General features: G+C 57.5%; 1 protein-coding gene across 2 annotated transcripts in view; it reads left to right on the top strand.

Annotated features, from left to right (window-relative positions):
* ENTREP2 (endosomal transmembrane epsin interactor 2) overlaps positions 1-15,542 on the top strand; it is a 395,143-nt gene that overhangs the window by 368,341 nt on the left and 11,260 nt on the right. For both annotated transcript variants that reach the window (XM_058294838.2, XM_071214403.1), the window contains exons 5-7: positions 2,957-3,064; positions 13,099-13,259; positions 13,698-13,833. In XM_058294838.2, the coding sequence (XP_058150821.1) occupies positions 2,957-3,064; positions 13,099-13,259; positions 13,698-13,833 (405 nt within the window). The remainder of the gene's footprint in view (positions 1-2,956; positions 3,065-13,098; positions 13,260-13,697; positions 13,834-15,542) is intronic.

Genomic DNA, 15,542 nt, shown 5'->3' with positions numbered 1-15,542 from the left:
AACCTGCAGAGGTTTCTCTAGTTAAGGGAGCTCCATCTCTTTCTAGTTTACTGGGGGCTTTTAAACTAGTGTTGAAAGCTGTCAGCTGCTATTTTGCATCTCTTGAGGTGATTGTGTTTTTCTCCTTTAATGTGAATTCCATTAATGGATTATCTTATGTTAGAGCATCCTTGTCATGCAAGCCCCACTTGACTATAATGTATTTTTTAATATGCTGCTGGATTTAGTTTGTCAATATTTTGTTAACGGTTTTAAATCTAGGTTCACGAGGATTTTACATCTAGGTTCTCTCATTTTTTTCACATCCAAATCTGTCCTTTTTGTTTTTTAAAGATAGCCAGTTATCCCAATGTAAGTTACATAATGTGCCACTTTTTTCTTGTTATGAGGATCTCTACTGTCTTCTTTTTCTGTTCTTTTAGCAATATCACACTAGTTTAGTTATTACGTAATTATGGTTCATTTTGAGTTATAAGGCCCTTATTTCCCAAAAAATTTTGACACTTTTTATTTTTTATTCCAGTACATTTAGAACCATGCCAAATTTTTAAAAATAATGTTTTGTTTGAAATATTTTTAAAGTTAGAGATTAGTTAGAGTCACAGTAGGAGTTTAGAAATCCAGAACAGATAGGAAAGATACAGTACACACAGATAGACATATATGTGTATGTATACACACAAAGAAGCATAAATTTTGCCTGACCATCTTTCCTTTAATGTTAGAAAGGTGGCAAATAGTTTTCTTGATTTTGAAACTTGATAGAACTGTAAGAAACTACATCTTTGTATTGCAGTTATTTACACAGATTATAGTTGAGACAATTTACATGTGTCAACTAAATGCTATAAACTATTGCTTCTGAATGCAGAGGACATATTTTGAATTGTTAAATAGGATGCAATCCTGTCATTGTGGAAGGAGTATAAGTTTCCCTGTGGGTCCTTGCTCAAAGTTCAAAGTACCATGAAACAAACAGTAAATTTTGTGTGAGGTGCAAAAACCTGTCCTCCTATAGAGACATTTGTGTTACGAATAGTGCTTGAGTTGTCAGAGCAACGCCCAAACTGGCCGACGTGTGCCGGGATGTTCTCGGGTTTTAGTGCCTTGAAAGTAGAGCTAACGTGGACCTCGTGCTCCCACTCCCTGCAGGGTGCTTCACGCTCGTTCCCAGCAGTCTCTTCTCCCTCATCCCAGTCCACCTTCCATAAATGGTCATGCCCTGTTGGTCTCACCTGCGAAGTTGCTCTCAGGAGCAGGGAGGTGTTTCCCACATCGAGCTCCTGTCCTGCTCCACCTCCCCTGGTCACAGGAGCAGGGCGGGCACTTGAGGTGGCCGTGGGAATGTTGCACAGGATGCCTAAGACAGTCTGCCGAGCCCCGCTACGGCCACTTAGAAAACTATAACGAAACAAAACCAAGAGCTGCCACGGGCTTTGGCCAAGATGGAGCTGCAGAGCCTGGATTTCACCTCTGCTGGAAAGAGCCAAAAAAGAAAAAGGGTGAAAATGTGTGAAGACACCAAACATCAGGCAGTGAAGAGAGTGGTCTCCAAGGGTTGGGAAACAAATGAGATGAGCCCGACACTGGCCCCAGGCTGCTGCCTTGGGGGTTTCCAGGTCACAGTGCAGGGAAGGCAACTTGGGGATTTGAAGGAAATAGAATTATTTTAAACGTTGGTCGTTTTGTGAGTCGTGGTCATTTCCCCCTAGTTCTCCCTAGGGTTTAAGAGTGAACTTCCTGAAGATGAACGCCGTGCATTGGGACAGGGAGAACTCCATGAAGGGTGCCCACTGAGGTGGGGAGCAGACGAGGGTGTCTGTCCAGCGCCTCTTGTCAACATAATACTCAAAGCTCTAGCCAGCAAAATATGGCAGAAAAGAAAAGACATACCGATCGAAAGGAAGAAATAGAACATTTGCAGATGACAGTCATCTATATAGAAAATCCCAAGGCATCTACAAAATAATTAATAGAAGTACTGAGGTCAGCAAGATCTTAGAATACAAGATTAACATTTGAGAATCAATTATCTTTCCATATACTAGCAGTTAACATCTAGAAACCAAAATTAAAATGCAGAAAAAGGAATCCTGACAAAAGTTAGCTAAGTATGGATCACAGACTTAAAGGTAAAACTATAGAAACATTTAGAGAAAACATAGACTAAATCTTCAGGGTCTAGGGCCAAGACGAGAGTTCTTTAAACTTGACACACCGAAACACAGTCCATAAAAGCAAAGATTGATAAGTTGGACCTCATCAAAATTAAAAACTTTTGTTATGTCACAGCATATCTGAAGTGGATGCAAAGTCAAACAGGAGACTGGGAATAATTTGAGGGAATTATGCTCAGTGAAAAAAAGCTAATACCAAAAGGTTATATACTATATTATTCCATCTATATAATGGTTTTGAAATGGCAAAATTGTAGAAACAGAATAGTAGTTGGCAGGGGTTGGAAATGGAAGGGAAGGAGACAGGAAAATGGAGAGGATTTGGCTATGAAAGGGCAACCAAGGGACCCTTGTGGTGATGGAATGATCTAGAGCTTGCCTGTGCCAATGTCAACACCCCAGTTGTGATATTGTCCTAAAGTTTTAATTATAATTGTTCTAGAACTGTCTCAACATAAAAAGGTTTTTTTAATTGGCATTTTGTCAAATACTTCATTTTGAGTTACAAGTTGTGATGGATAAAAATGTGCCCAGCTGCTTAAATATTGGCCATATCAAGATTTTCTTGGACATTTTATTGGTCCCCTAGTAATTATTGAAATCGTCAGGGGCATCGTGCAGCACCTAAGAACGAGCTGATGGGCCCTGGGAAAGAGACACACTGTGCCTGCGTTGAAGGCCAGCGTTGACCGTGGGAGTCCACCTCCCCGGGGCCGCCCTCGGCCCGCCCCGCGCAGGAGGGCGCGCTGGCCAGGCTCTGACGGCGCCTCTCTCCGCAGGACCTGCTCTTCGGCGTGTGCGCCCTCAACGTGCTCTCCACCATCGTGTGCGCGTTGGCCACAGCCATGTGCTGCATGCAGATGGTCTCCTCCGACGTCCTGCAGATGGTGAGTGTCGGGCCCACGGGGCCGGCCCTGCGGCCGCTTAGCTGGACAGAGAGGGGACAAGGGGCTCGGGCTCCGGGGAGGTGGGACGGCGGGCCCTGGGGGTCCGGGCGCGGCCCGTGGGAGGCAGCCGTGCTTATCTTCAGGTAGTTTACCTCAAGGCGCCCGGGCCGGCGGGCGCACCCGAGTCAGGCCCGGGACGTGGTGCGGCCGAGGTGGCAGGCGCGCTGACCCGCAGGCCTTGGGCTAGTGCCGGTGGAACTCCGCCCGTGCCGCCACGGGACACCAGCGCGGAGCATGAGGGAGTCGGGGCCCAGCGCCTGCGGGCGGCCCTCAGAGCAGCCGCCGGAGCCCTGCCTGCGCGGGGCCGGGGCGTGCGGGAAGGCTGGGGTGGCTGTGCCTCGGCCAGGCTGTCCCCTCGGTCCTCCGCGTCGTCACCCGGTGGCAGCGCCTCCTGGGTGGGGAGAGGGGAGGACTCCCGGCCCTGGCCCCTGCCGGCCCCCGCAGGCCCACCTTGGGGAGCACGGGTTCTGGAAGGCGCCCACCTGGGCAGCAGGGGAGCCTTGTGCGGAGCCTCGGGGGGTGGTCGTCGGCTGTGGTGCCTGTGGGGGTGAAGCGCCGGCCCCCCTCGCAGCCCGTACTCTTGGGCTGTAGATTTCACAACGACTTGACCAAATTCAAGGGCTGCGGACGCTGCGGGTTTACCTGCCCAGGCGGAGAGCGTGAAAATGGAAATGGCGCGGGGAAGATGAAGAGGTGCGGCCTGGGGTGTGGGGGCAGCCGGGGGCCCCTGTGGGCTGGTTGACTCGCCCACGTGGGAAACCTCGAGGCCTCACCTCAGGGCCGCACCTGGTGGGACCCCCGCACGCCGTGGGGGGACCCTGTTCCCTTCTAGAGTGCGGCGGGAAGGTGCTTGTGCTCAGGCCTCCCTGACGGCTCCACCGCGAAGGCGCCACCCTGCAGGACCCGTGTTCGCCCAGTGCTCCGTGGGCTGTTTTGCTTCCCGCCGGGACCCCTGCTCCCCGGGGTCCGCTGGCCCTGCTCGTGGAACAGGGAGGCTCTGCCTTGTTGCCGGACTCGGGCCAGGCTGGAGGCCGCACGACCGTGGGCGCCGCGGCACGTCGCCGTTTCCACTGCTCTAAGCTGTTGGCGCCCGCGTCCTCGCAGGATTGATTAGTGAGACGCCAGGATGAGCTTTCAGAGGCGCGGAGCCGCGCGTGGCGCTGGCTACACCCGTCAGAGACGAGGGGGCAGCGCGGGGCCAGGGGTCTGTGGGCGTGGCCGGGAGGGACGGGTCAGAGAGTGGACCATTCACAAGGCGCCTCGGGAGGTCTTTTTAAAAAGATTCTGGACTTCCCTTAATTGGGTCCTTTAGCTAGAGGATAATGTATGGTCACTGAAATAAATGAACTAATATGGACGTGTATAAGAAAAAGTTACTGCTCTCCCGTCCCAACCCCATTCTCCCGAGGATCCCACCTGGAGGGAATCCTTCCTTTCCTTCCTGATTTTGACCACCCAGTGCTCATATAAACGTATAGGAAGAGGCAGAGCGCGTCTTCTGCTCCCGCTCCCTCAGCCGCATGAGATCCACCATCCCCATTCTTCTGCAACTTGGTCTTATGACCTGAACCTACCCAAGACACCTCTGGGTCACTAGAATTAGAGACAGACAGACAGGTGGATGGGTGGATAGATGTACTACCTGCATTCATCCATGAGACGTATATATTGCCAGTCGTTTGGCCATTCCCTATTTGTACTGCCTGAGTGCTTCATGGACTTTGTGTTTCTTTAGTTGATGCCCATGCAGATGGCGCTCCAGGAGGCCTCCTTGTGCATGCACGTACCTCGCTTAACCAGCTCTGCCTGACCAGCCTCTGCCCAGCCAGCCTCCGTCTCACCTGAGACACCTGTAAGGGACAGGGATAAGAGCCGAGCAGGGTCCTGAGCCCACCCCTGGGGGCCTCCCAGGCCCTTCCAGGTCCAGCTCCCCACGGAGGCAGGGGCTGGATGATGCCTTAGGAGAAAGGACAGCCAGTGACAGTGGAGGGTCGCCCAGCGCGGAGGTTGGCGGGGGTACCCTGCGCGTTCTCTCTTTTCCTGGGGGGACAGGAAGGGGGTAGCAGCTTTTTCAGGCGTAGTTCACAGACTGCACAGTCCACCACCAGGGCGTGCCACTCACGGTTCTTCCTGCACTCCCAGGTGCGCAGCCATCGCCACAGTCAACCTCAGAACATTTTCACCACCCGTGAGGAAGCACCGCCTCCCCTCTCCTCCCCAGCTCCCAGCCTGCGCAGCTGTTCGTTTGCCTCCTGTCTCTATCACTTGTTCCACACATTTCACTTAAATGGAATGTTTCAAGGTTCATGCATGATGTAATATATTGGTGCTTCCTTCTTTCATTGTCTGATAATATTCCGTTGGGCGGGCATCCGCATTTGATTCATCCGTTCTTCAGTTGATAGACGTGCGGGTTCCTTCCACTTCTTGGCTATATGAGTAATGCTGCTAGAACATTCCTTTACAAGCTTTTGTACAGACTTCTAGTTTCATTTCTCTTTGATCTATATCTAGGAGTGGAATTGTTGGGTCACAGGTGACTCTGTTTTGAGGAACTGCCAAAAGTTTACCATAGAATCTGCATCATTTTACATTCCCATCAGCAGAGGATGAGTGTCGCAGTCTTTCCACCTCCTTGCCAACAGCCGTTACCATCTGCCCTTTCATTATAGCCATCCTAGCAGGCATGATGCCGTGTTGCATTGTGTTTTTTATTTGCATTTCCCTGAAGTTAAAGATGTCGAGCATCTTTTCATGTGCTTAAAGACCATCTGTATGTCTTCCATGGATAAATGCTTATCATATCCTTTACCCATTTCTTACCAACTGAGTCATTTGTCTTTTTATTTTTGGATTATGATACTTCTTTATATATTTTAGATACAAGTCTCTTATCAGATAAATGATTTGTAAATTTTTTCTCCCACCCTATCAATTGTCTTCTTACTTTCTTCATGGTGGTCTTTGATGCACAAAACTTTAACTTTATGAAATCCAATTTATTTTTCCCTTTGTTTCCTTGTGTTTCAGGTGTCATAGCTAATAATCTGTTATCTAATCCAAGGTCATGAAGACTTGCTTCTATGTTTTCTTCTAAGAGTTTTATAGTTTTAGGTCTTATCTTGGAACCATTTGGAGTTAATTTTAGTATGTGGTGTGAGGTGTAGGGTCCACTGTGGATGTCCAGTTGTCCCAGCACTAATTGTTGAAAAGACTGTTCTTCCCCTGTTGAATTGTCTTGGCACCATTGGTGAAAATCTGTTGACCCTAGATATGAGTTTATTTTTCAACTTCCAGTTCAATTCCATTGCTCTTTATGTCTAACCTTATGCCACACAGTCTTGATTAATGTACCTTGTAGTAACTTCTGAAAACAGAAAATGTGAATCCTCCAACTTTGACCCTTTTCAAGATTGTTTTGGCTATTCTGTGTCCCCCGGATTTCCATATGAATTTTAGGATCAGCTTGTCAAATTCTGGAAAAAATCTTCTGGGGTTTTGATACAGGTTGCATTCAAGCTGTGGATCCAGTACAATGTTGATAGAAATGGTGGGAATGGGTATCTTTGTCATGCTCCTGAGCTCAGAGGAGAAAGCTTTCAGGATGATGTTAGCAGGGGCTTTTCACAGATGCTCTTCATCAAGCTGAGAAGGTTCCCTCTATTCCTAGTTTGTTGAGTGTTTTTACCATGGCATGTGTTAGATTTTGTCAAATGCTTTATCTGCATCTAAGGAGGTGATTGTGTGGGTCTTGTTCTCTGTTCTTTTGCTGTGGTGCATAATATCAAATGTTTCCAGATGTTAAGCCAGCCTTATGTTCCTGGGATAATTCTCCCTTGATCATGGTGTACAGGCTTTTTCATATGTTACTGAACGTTACTGGGTTTTGTATCAGAGTAGTCCTGAGCTCAGAGAAGGAGCTGGGAAGTATTCCCTCCCCTTCTTTGGAAGAATTTGTGAAGAATTGGAATGAATTCTTCTTTAAATGTGTGGCAGCATTCACCAGAGAAGCTGTCTGGGTCTGGGATTCTCTTTGTAGGTAGTTTTTTGATTACTACTAATCTCTTTTCTTGTCATAAGTCCATTCACATTTTTTCATTTCTTCTAGTCTGTTCTGCTAGTCTGAGTCTTTCTAGAAATTTGCCCACATATATATGTTCTAAGTTCAAATAAAATGTAAGTGTATGCCCATCATGTGTGTTAACGCGTGTGTGATTTCTCGCTTTGAATTACTTTTTTATCAACCAATCAGCTACTCATCCAGAGGAAGCCCTCGCGTCTGTACTAGTGTCTCGCGCTCTCTCGCATGGCCGCTGTCTTGTCTCGTCCTCCCTTGGGATTTCGCTCCCTCCTCCTCCCACCCCTGGCCCGACTTCTGGACGGGCATGGGCTGGTTTTAAACCTAAAGTCCAGACCCTGGGGTTTTCCCTTCAGTATTTCCGTTCTATTGTAACAGCCCTTGCTGCGTAAACCGCGGCATGCCCCGTTCCCATTGCCCCCTTCGACTGGTCTCCACAGAGGACGCCAGCCCTGCCTCCGTGCCTCCCCCCCCCGTCTGGCCCACTCTGTCCTGAGTGACCCTCACGTGGTGGAGGAGGTGGCCGCTCTTTCCGTTTTACTGACTCTTCATTCCGACATTAACTTCTATCTGAGACCTTCATGGTGAGAAGTGCCAGTGGTGATGAGAACATTGTTGGAGTGGAAGGGCACTTTTAAAAAAATTATTTTATTTAAAAATTTCCAAACTTTACACTCTGTACCCACCAACCAATAACTCCCTGGGAGGATGCTTTGGGCAAGTCTTAGAAGCCCTCCCACCGCCTCTTGTCTAGGCTGGCACCGGGTTCCTTTCTCCAGAGAGGCCCGAAGGAGCAGGTCCACCTGCCCACTGCCCCAGGCACCCCTGCCCATCCAGAGCACGTGGATGTGCCATCCGCTGCGCAGGGGAGGGCGGCGTGGAATGAGAGCCAGTCTGCTCGCCAAGCTGTGGGCCCTCCCCGGGACACTGCCCTGGGACCCTGGCCTCCACGGGAAGAGGGCGGCCCTGTCCTTCCGTGGGGATGGGCTCCTCAACGTCAGCGTAGGGCACCGCATCCCAACTCCACTCTTGTGTACACGAGTTTAGGGAATCAAAAATAGCAAGAATCATCTTCCAAAAGACTCAGAAGCCCTTTCTTATCACGTGTCGGCTTCCTAAGCTAATTGACAGTTGTTGAAATACAACCGAGCGCATGCATACGCACCGTGGGAAGTGTTACACCTGCTACCAGAATTTATGGAGCTGAATTCTGCAAGCATGATTTGGAAAGAGTGGCAAAAGACAATGATCATGAATTTCAGTTTATTGGTACAGTTTAGCAGAGAAAGCTTTTTTACCTCTAACGTGTCTGTAATCTCATTTATTTTATTTCATTTTTATGTGCAGTCTCCTTCTTCCATTTTTACGCTGCATTATTTTCCTCCCCGCTTATCTTACGGCCAGTCGCTGTTGCCTGAGGACCATCACCTGCTGTTTCATGCCTCTCTGTTAGGCTCTTGCTCATTAACTGCGTGTTTCATTACTGCCGTTTATTTCCTCTCTCTTGCCATGTGCCTTATACAATAGAATTCCTGTACGAAGGAGAACAGGGTGCCGTGCCTTTCTCTCCACGGAGCTTGAAAAGGGTGTGAGCTCACCGGGGCTATCGTAACACCCCCTGGCTGCCCCCAGACCGTCCAGCTCTGCAGATCCTCGCCTCCCGCCGCCCCCTTCACACCCACAAGGAGAGCCGTGGCCTTTGGAGGCCCTGGGGCCCAGCGGAGGTGCCTGTGCAGTAGATGCCACCTGTCGGCAGGCCAGCACCTGCGGGCAGGCCCCGAATCACAACGCCGGTCGAGGCCGTCGTGGGAACAGGCGTGCGTGCCGTGGCCGCTTTGGCTGGACTTTGAACACGCAAATGCGTGTTGCCAACCAGCCTCTCGCCCTGGGCCACGGCCCTCTCTTTGATCATTGGCCTGTTTGGTGAGGCAGGCTGATTCCTCGCCTGAACCTCACAGCAGCCGCACCACCTCTCAGTTCCGTGAACGTGGACTGGACGGTTCAAAGTGTTCCGCACGCGGAACACGGCGGGGGTGGGTGGACCCCTTCCCTCTTGCACCTCCTGCTTCTCAGCCACTTGCCTTTGTGTCTCTCAGAGCACCCAGGGCGGTTTCTGTGGAGTAGCCGCCCCGCCTGCCTCTGGGTCCCCGGGCAATCACAGCAGGAAGGAGGACGGTGGGACCCAGTATGGAAACACCCACCCGCCCCTCCCGGGTGACTGGGGTGGCAGGGCCAGAGAGCGGGAGGCCGCGCGGGCACGCCGCTGGGGTGGGGGTGACGGGGGCTGCCCTTCCTACCGAGGCCAGGCCGGGTGGCGGGCGCGTGCCCTTGGACATCGTCTTCACGGACGCCCACAGGAGCCAGAGGGGCAGGGAGGCTGGGAACTGGGTCCTGTGCCCCCGTGACCCGCGGAGGCGCAAGCCCTGCCCGAAGCCCGGGGTGTGGGTGCAATGGAGGCGGGCGAGCCCCTCTGGGCGCGGGTCCCAGGGCGCCCCTGGTCTCCAGCTCCTCCAGCCCTGGCCCGTCGCACCTCCCACCCAGATTTGCAAACAGCAGGGGTGTCCCCCCCGCCCTCATCATCGGCTACCTCGGCCCATTCTGCAGACCCCTACGTCCTGCCCTCTCCCCCGGTGCCCGCTCCCCGTGGCAGGACGGGGGGTGTGGGGTGGAAGGGCACCTGCTCAGGGCACGGGCCTTACGCTGACGTGGGACCTGCGGCTGTCCCGTGGCGTTTCTTGGCACGGCCCCGTCAGGGCCTGGTGGGGTCAGAGCAGAGGGCCTGAGACGAGGGGTGGGGGCCGTGCTCACGGCACGGGGGCCTGGCCCCAGCTCCCCTGGCTTCTGGACCTTTCTGTCTGCAGAAGGCGTTGGCGACCTGGCGTCCTCCTCAGGTGCCTGATTCTGAGCTGTTCCATGGAATCGATGGTGGGTGCCCCGGGTGTGACGGGGCCAGGGGGCCCCATCTCAGCCTCTGCTCCTGGACGTGCCCCGGCGGCCACTCGAGCAGGGACCCTGCTCTGCAGAGCAGACGCGGCAGGAGGGGCTCCCCCCGCGGGCTCCGAGGCACACCCGCTGTCGCGTGGCTGGCGAGCCCGGGTGCTGGCGAGCCGGGTGTGAGAGCACCTCCCCCGGGACCCGGGGTCCCTCTCTCCAGGCCCGGTGGGCCCCGGCCTGCCTCAGACCCCACCGGGAGCTGCAGGTGCCAGGTCAGTCAGGGCCTCCGAAGCAGGGACGGCCCAGAGCCCTTTCCTGCCTGGACGGCCCAACCTGGAGTCTCACCTTCCACCTGCGACGTGCGCATGCGTAGCCTGCGTGGCATGGCCGCGGGCACCGGGGGGCCGTCCAGGGCGCTTCCCAGGGTCAGGGAATGCCTGGGAAGTGGCCAGGGGAGCAGGCGTGGGCCCGGAAGCTCAGCTCTGGGGCTTGTGCTGGAGGCGGCGCCCAGCTGGTGGCCCCCTGCTACCCCCAGACCCTCACTGAGCTCCCGCTGACCCCAGCCCAGCCCCCACGTGGACCCTGGGGTCAGGAGAAGGGATCCCCTGGGGATGTCGGCACAGCCGATGGGGAGCTGATTCCCAGTGTGGACGCGGAAGGGGCAGAGAGGGTGCTGGAGCCACAGTGCCTCCAGCTGCAGAGCGCAGCCAGGGCCGGCTGGGACAGCGTTGGAAGGCGCAGGGAAGGAGCAGCAAAAGGGAGCCCCCTGCCCGCCATCTTCCCGTCCACGCGGCAGGATCCTCGGGCTGCGAGGGACGGCACAGGGCAGGTGTCCAGCCGGCCTGTGGGCCTCCCCCCAGGCAGGTGTCGAGCCGGCCTGCAGGCCTCTCCCCGGGCAGGTGTCCAGCCGGCCTGCGGGCCTCCCCCCGGGCAGGTGTCTAGCCAGCCTGCGGGCCTCCCCCTGGGCTCCGGGGGGCCAGCTCACCCTTGGGACGGCCAGCACAGGGCAGCGTCCACGCAGAGCCTGCTCGCGGGTCCTTGGAGCCCGGGACGATGCCTGCTCTTCCTCCTGGGGGATTTGACTTTGAACAGGGACACGTTTTTTTTTGGCCTTTGCATTTCTCTCATTCTGCTCTAGCCCAGGGTGGTTCTTCTCATTTCCCTTAAAGCCTAAACCCTCGTCCCAGCCTCTTGGCTTTGCGCAGTAAGAACCGCGGTGAGGGGCTTTCCAGAGGGGGGAAGGACAGACCGTGGGCCTGCTGGCGGCCGTCGGTGCACTTGGACTCCCGCGGTTCCGCAGAGGCCGCAGGGCCAGCCGGGAGGGGGGACGCGCTCTGCTCAGGGCCCAGGGAGCGGGGGAGCGAGGGGATGGGGGAGCAGGGGGAGCGGGATGAGTGGGGGGAGCAGGGGAATTGGGGCGAGCAGGGCAAGTGGGGGGAGCGGGACGAGCAGGGGTGAGTAGGGGGGAGTGGGGGAGCAGGGGACGGGGGAGCAGGGGATTGGGGGAAGGGGAGCGAACAGGGGAGCAGGGCAAGTGGGGGGAGTGGGGGATGGGGCGAGCAGGGGGGGAGCAGTGGGGGGGGTGGGGGGAGCGGGGGGATTGGGGCGCGGGGGGCAAGCGGGGTGCGGGGTGGGGGGTGCCTTCCAGCCTGCGCTCCTGGCCAGGCGCCCCCGCGGCCGTCAGGTGGAGCCCTCTGACTTCACGGCCTTGGGGCCCCCTCGCCTGGGCCCCGTCTCCACCCTCCAGCCTCTGCCTCAACTCCAGGCCGCCCCCCCGCTGCCCCAGCTCCAGCGCCCTGGCGGCTGCCTCGGGTCCCAGGATCAGGACTCGTCCTCCCCAGCCGATCTACTCGCTCCTCCTAACCGTGCCGCCGCGCCTGCCGACATCCCCGCGCTCGGCGCCGTCGGGGCGCCGTCCTCCCGTGAGCTTAGGGAAGCCCGGCCTTGCTCCGGTTCACGTGATTTTGCTCGGTTTGTTCAGGCAGCACCTCTGCTGCGTACGCCCCGCAGGCTGTTTTGGAGCTCACCAAGCACTCTCTTTGCCCTCAGAGCAGCATTTCGCAAACGTGACTTCCCTGGAATTGCACGGTATTAATTAATAGATGCGCTGTGTCCACAGGGGTCCACGGTTAAGTCGTGAGAAGTGTTGGGCTAAGGGGATACACAGACTTCTCAAAACAGGCCTTCTCAGAGGCTTTAATAGACTAGCACACCCTGCCGTACTCCAGGAGCTATCCATGGGCATTTCCAGAACTGTTTAGCTGTAGGAATTTCCTCTCGGGGAGGAGGGAGATTCCCCGGTGGGTTTTGCGTGCACCTCTGGGAAGTGCCGTGAACCCTGGAGCCAGGCACCCCCCCACTCACAGCCAGGCCCCCCCCCCCCCCCCCCCCCGCTCACAGCCAGGCCTCTCCCACTCACAGCCAGGCCCCCCCCCCCCCCCCGCTCACAGCCAGGCCCCCCCCCCCGCTCACAGCCAGGCCTGGGCACGTGTGGTTTCCGACGCTGTGACAAATGCCACGCAGTGCGGTGGCCTCAAGAGCGGGCTGCTGGGCTTATGGCCGGAGGCCAGGAGAAGCCCCGGCGGGGCGCCCACGAGGCTTGCTCCCCATCTCTGCCTCGGCGTCGGCCCGGCGGGCCAGCTCGCGGTGACGGGGCGCCTTCTTAGCCTCCGTGGTGGCGGCTTCTCTTTGTAAGCCCCGCCCTGACTCGGTGGCCCTCCCCGTGGCACCTTCAGAAGGTCCTGCTTGCTGTAGGAATGCGGGGGGAACCTGAGAGCCTGGTTAGCGGGCACCTCCTCCAGCCGTGTCGCGGGGACCCCCACGCAGGAGCCTCGAGGCGCCCTTAGCCACGCGGAAGGTGTAACGCTCTGCTCAAGGCCCACAATCAGTGCTTGTGTTTAATTAGCTTAATTAGAGCCCGGGCACACGACTCCCTGATAACGCTGACTCTTCTGTCTTCCAGTTCCTCCCACAGAGAGCGCGTTCCGCCAGCGCGGCCTGCGCAGCGCCGCACAGCTCCGTCCTGCGCCAGGCCCTGGACTTGGACGAGTTCGTCTCCCCCGTCCCCCCGCCGCCCTACTACCCGCCAGAGTACAGCCGCTCGCCCGCCGGCGAGGCGCGGAGGTGTGTCCTTCCCCCGCCGGGCGATGCGGGCCCCCGGGGAGGCGACGCGGGATGGCCGCGCTGATTTTCAGGAGAAAACACGAAGACTAGGTAGAGAGCAGGTCTGCCCAGAGAGCAGGGAATGGAAGGCAAAGGGTGCTTTATGGCGGCCTTTACGACGCAGTAAAAGCCCTGGCCAGGCAAGAGCGGTTCTCGTTTGTGCTAACTGAACACAAAACCGCTATTGAATTAGTCATTGATACAGCCTGTAAAATTCAATTAGAGCTTAACCAGCTGTGCAGTCACGCACGTCTCGATGGACAGGGCCGGGAGGTGTATCGACACCGTTGCTGTCTTGCCAGCACCTAGCGGAGGAGGCTCTGCACCACGCATGGGCTTGAGGGACCCCGTGGGCGGCCTGGCCTCTGCCCCGAGAGTGACCGGCGGCTCTGCTTGCAGGGGCCTCCGCCTGGACCTCACCCCGTCGCCGTTCAGCGCTTTGTACGACGTCGCCATCAACAGCCCCAGCCTGCCCTACCCTGCCGAGCTGCCTCCGCCGTACGAGGCCGTGGTGGGCCGCGCCCCCGCCAGCCAGGTGAGGCCGCGCCAGGCGCTGTCCCGTGGCCGCTTGGGGGAGGGAGCCACCGGCCGCACTCGCCGTGGTAGCCGGGCCCCGCTCTGTGCCAGGCGCTGTGCAGGCAGCTCCTTCAGCCTGTCCGCGGCCCCGGGGTGCGCCGTCTTAGCCCTGCAGTGGAGCTGGTAGGAGGCAGGAGGCCCGTGGGCAGCGCCGGCCAGGATGCCATGCCCACGAGCCGTGCTGCCCAGGACGCCGCGCCTGTGAGCCGTGCCAGGACATCATGCCGTGAGCCGTGCCAGGACATTGTGCTGTGAGCTGTGCTACCCAGGACGCCATGCTGTGAGCTGTGCCAGGATGCTGCACCCGTGAGCCATGCCGGGACGCTGCGCCTGTGAGCCATGTCGGGACGTCATGCCGTGAGCTGTGCCAGGACGCCACGCCCGTGAGCCGTGCCGGGACGTCGTGCCCATGCCATGCTGCCCACGACGCCGTGCCGCCCACGACGCCATGCCGTGAGCCGTGCCAGGATGCCACCCTCATGAGCCCTGCCGGGGCGCCGCACCTGTGAGCTGTGCCGGGACATCATACCTGTGAGCTGTGCCATGAGCCCTGCCAGGGCGCCACACCCGTGAACCCCGCCGGGACGCCGTGCCCATGAGCCGTGCTGTCCTTCAGCAAGTATAGACCTTCAAGTGAAGTCACAGCCCCAAGGAGGGCGCTTGGCTACCTTGAGTCCCAGCACCCAGAGGACGCGGGCTGGGCAGGCAGGTGGAGCTGGGGTCAGATGGAGCTAAGGAGGGGAGGGGCAGCGCCCAAGGCCAAAGCCCCCAAGGCAGGGCTGGAGGGGAGCGGGCAGCCGGGGGCCGCCGGAGGTGCTGCTGGCGGCCGTGCCCGGGGACCTTCCTGCCTCAGCGCTGCGTTCAGGACCTCGGACGGAGGCGGGCCTGGGGCGCCGGGGGCCGGGCAGGGGACCTGGAGGGGCGCAGAGGGGGCTGGCCCTCAGGAGGGGCCCAGGGGCGAAGGCCGGCTCCACCCCACCGCCCTCTGGAGGCACTGGCGCCCTTGGCAGGACCTGCTTTGTGGACCGCGGCGCAGAAACGGGCATGGCGGGAGGCAGGATGGGCAGGGAGCAGACGAGGGGCACCAGGCCGGTCGAAATGCAGGGGCAGCGTTGGGGGGGCTGCCAGGAGGTTGCGGCCCTGACATCTTCCCGGCGGACACGCATAGAGGACGCTGAGCGGTCAGACCCTCGGATGCCAGCCGGGGCGGGCAGAGGGGCGGGGCCTGGCGGGTGCTGGGTGGTGGAGGAGGCCCCAGGGAGGGAGACAGACAGCTGGACAACGGGGATGGGGCCCAGGACGGGGCCAGTTTCAGGCCCACACCCCACCCTGCCCCTGTGAGCCCCGGGCTCCGTTTGCAGAAGAGCCACTGAGGCACGACTAGAATCCCACGAGGAGTGCAGCTGGGTCCTGGAGCCAGCCTGCCTCGGACCCCAGCCCGCCTCGGACCCCAGCCCGCCTCGACCCCAGCCTGCCTCAACCCCAGCCTGCCTCGGACCCCAGCCCGCCTCGACCCCAGCCCCAGGCAGCCAGGGGCCTGCAGCTTGCGGGTCCAGCGCAGCCTTCAAAGCCTCACATTTGGACACTGGAAGGATATTAAATCAGTGCGTCTCACTCCACTTTTCTGGGGAACGGAACATACCGGAAGATGGCAATGCTGGTGTAGGG

Source organism: Dasypus novemcinctus, chromosome 3 (assembly GCF_030445035.2).
Source record: "Dasypus novemcinctus isolate mDasNov1 chromosome 3, mDasNov1.1.hap2, whole genome shotgun sequence".
Classification (NCBI taxonomy): domain Eukaryota; kingdom Metazoa; phylum Chordata; class Mammalia; order Cingulata; family Dasypodidae; genus Dasypus; species Dasypus novemcinctus.
Note: the sequence above shows the minus strand (reverse complement) of the source record. Positions and strands in the feature narration are given on the sequence as shown.